Raw genomic sequence first — 1,275 nt, forward strand, 5'->3', positions numbered from 1 at the left:
TGAGCATCTGCAGATGACAGATTTACTCCAGCCCGGATAATACTGGTGTCAGACATGCAGATACAGAAAATACCAAATCCTGCGATCAATATGACAGCTACTAGACCATAGATGGCATTAATCTTGATGTTGCCACAGGACAATTTGGCCACATACATATGATCACAGTAGGTGTGGAGGATGAATTTGCCCCTGAAGAAGGGAAGACGTTTGATCAGGAAAGTGAATGGGATTGTGAGCAACACACTTCTACTGAAGGTGGCAAACCCAACCTTGGTAATTACAGTGTTGGTGAGGATGGTAGAATAGCGTAGAGGATAGCAAATGGTCACCCAGTGATCCAGGGCCATGAGCACGCCAGACTCCATACTTGTCAGCATGTGGATGAAAAACATCTGCACAAGTCAGGCATTAAAGTCAGTCTCTTTGAGATTGAACCAAAAGATACATAACATATTAAGGACATATGAAGTAAACCCACTAATATCCGTAAGGGAGAGCAAGGCCAGGAAGTAGTCCATGGGTCGATGCAGGGCCTCCTTGTGGCTGATGAGGTAGATGAGCCCACAGTTGCCCACAACAGTGATGACGTACATGAAGCAGAATGGCAGGGAGATCCAGGTGTGTGCAGCTTCCAGCCCAGGGATCCCATTGAGAATGAAGTATCTTGGTGTCAGGCTGGAGCTGTTGACCCCATGCATGATAGTCAAATGCAAAGCATGTTACTTTCTGTACCAATAAAAATGTCCTATACAAGAAGATAGTAGTGACATTACTTTCATTCTGAGACAAAAGAGGAACAAGCATTTTGCACAATATAAATAAAAATTCAAGAGAAAAATAATCTTTTTGTATCCACACTGTTATTTGATTCTACTGAGTACTACTGAGCCTATTAATGAATCAAAAGAATGCAAACATACTGCAAACGTTGTAACAGAGACCTGATCTTCCTTGGTTTTATTCTGTAAACTCTGTTGATGTGCACATGCTCATATTCTCAGGCCATTTTCTAGTGCTTGTTTCTGCTCCCTTGACCTGTTTCCAATTTATCTTTCTGTTGAACAATACTGATTCTTTTAACTTCTCACTTCTCTTTTAATTCCTTCTTCCAAGAAGTCTTTGCAGACATGTTGGCTGGATTGTAATCAGTTGAATCATATGAGCACTTATTACACACAGGTAAAATGTGTCTACCTATTACATACAGGTACGATGGAGCTGAGGATTGTCTAGATTTTACCAGTCTATGCCTTTCAAGTCTGGATTTTCCAA

At 41.3% G+C, this 1,275-nt stretch overlaps 1 protein-coding gene across 1 annotated transcript in view; it reads right to left on the reverse strand.

Annotated features, from left to right (window-relative positions):
• Positions 1 to 701, reverse strand: part of LOC120226308 (olfactory receptor 52N2-like) — a 4,141-nt gene extending 3,440 nt beyond the window's left edge. The window contains 1 exon segment of the mRNA XM_039224499.1: positions 6 to 701. Within this exon segment, the coding sequence (XP_039080430.1) occupies positions 6 to 701 (696 nt within the window).
• Between the last annotated feature and the right edge of the window lie 574 nt (positions 702 to 1,275).

This window comes from Hyaena hyaena, unplaced genomic scaffold, assembly GCF_003009895.1.
Source record: "Hyaena hyaena isolate Hyena2069 unplaced genomic scaffold, ASM300989v1 scaffold_1659, whole genome shotgun sequence".
Lineage (NCBI taxonomy): Eukaryota > Metazoa > Chordata > Mammalia > Carnivora > Hyaenidae > Hyaena > Hyaena hyaena.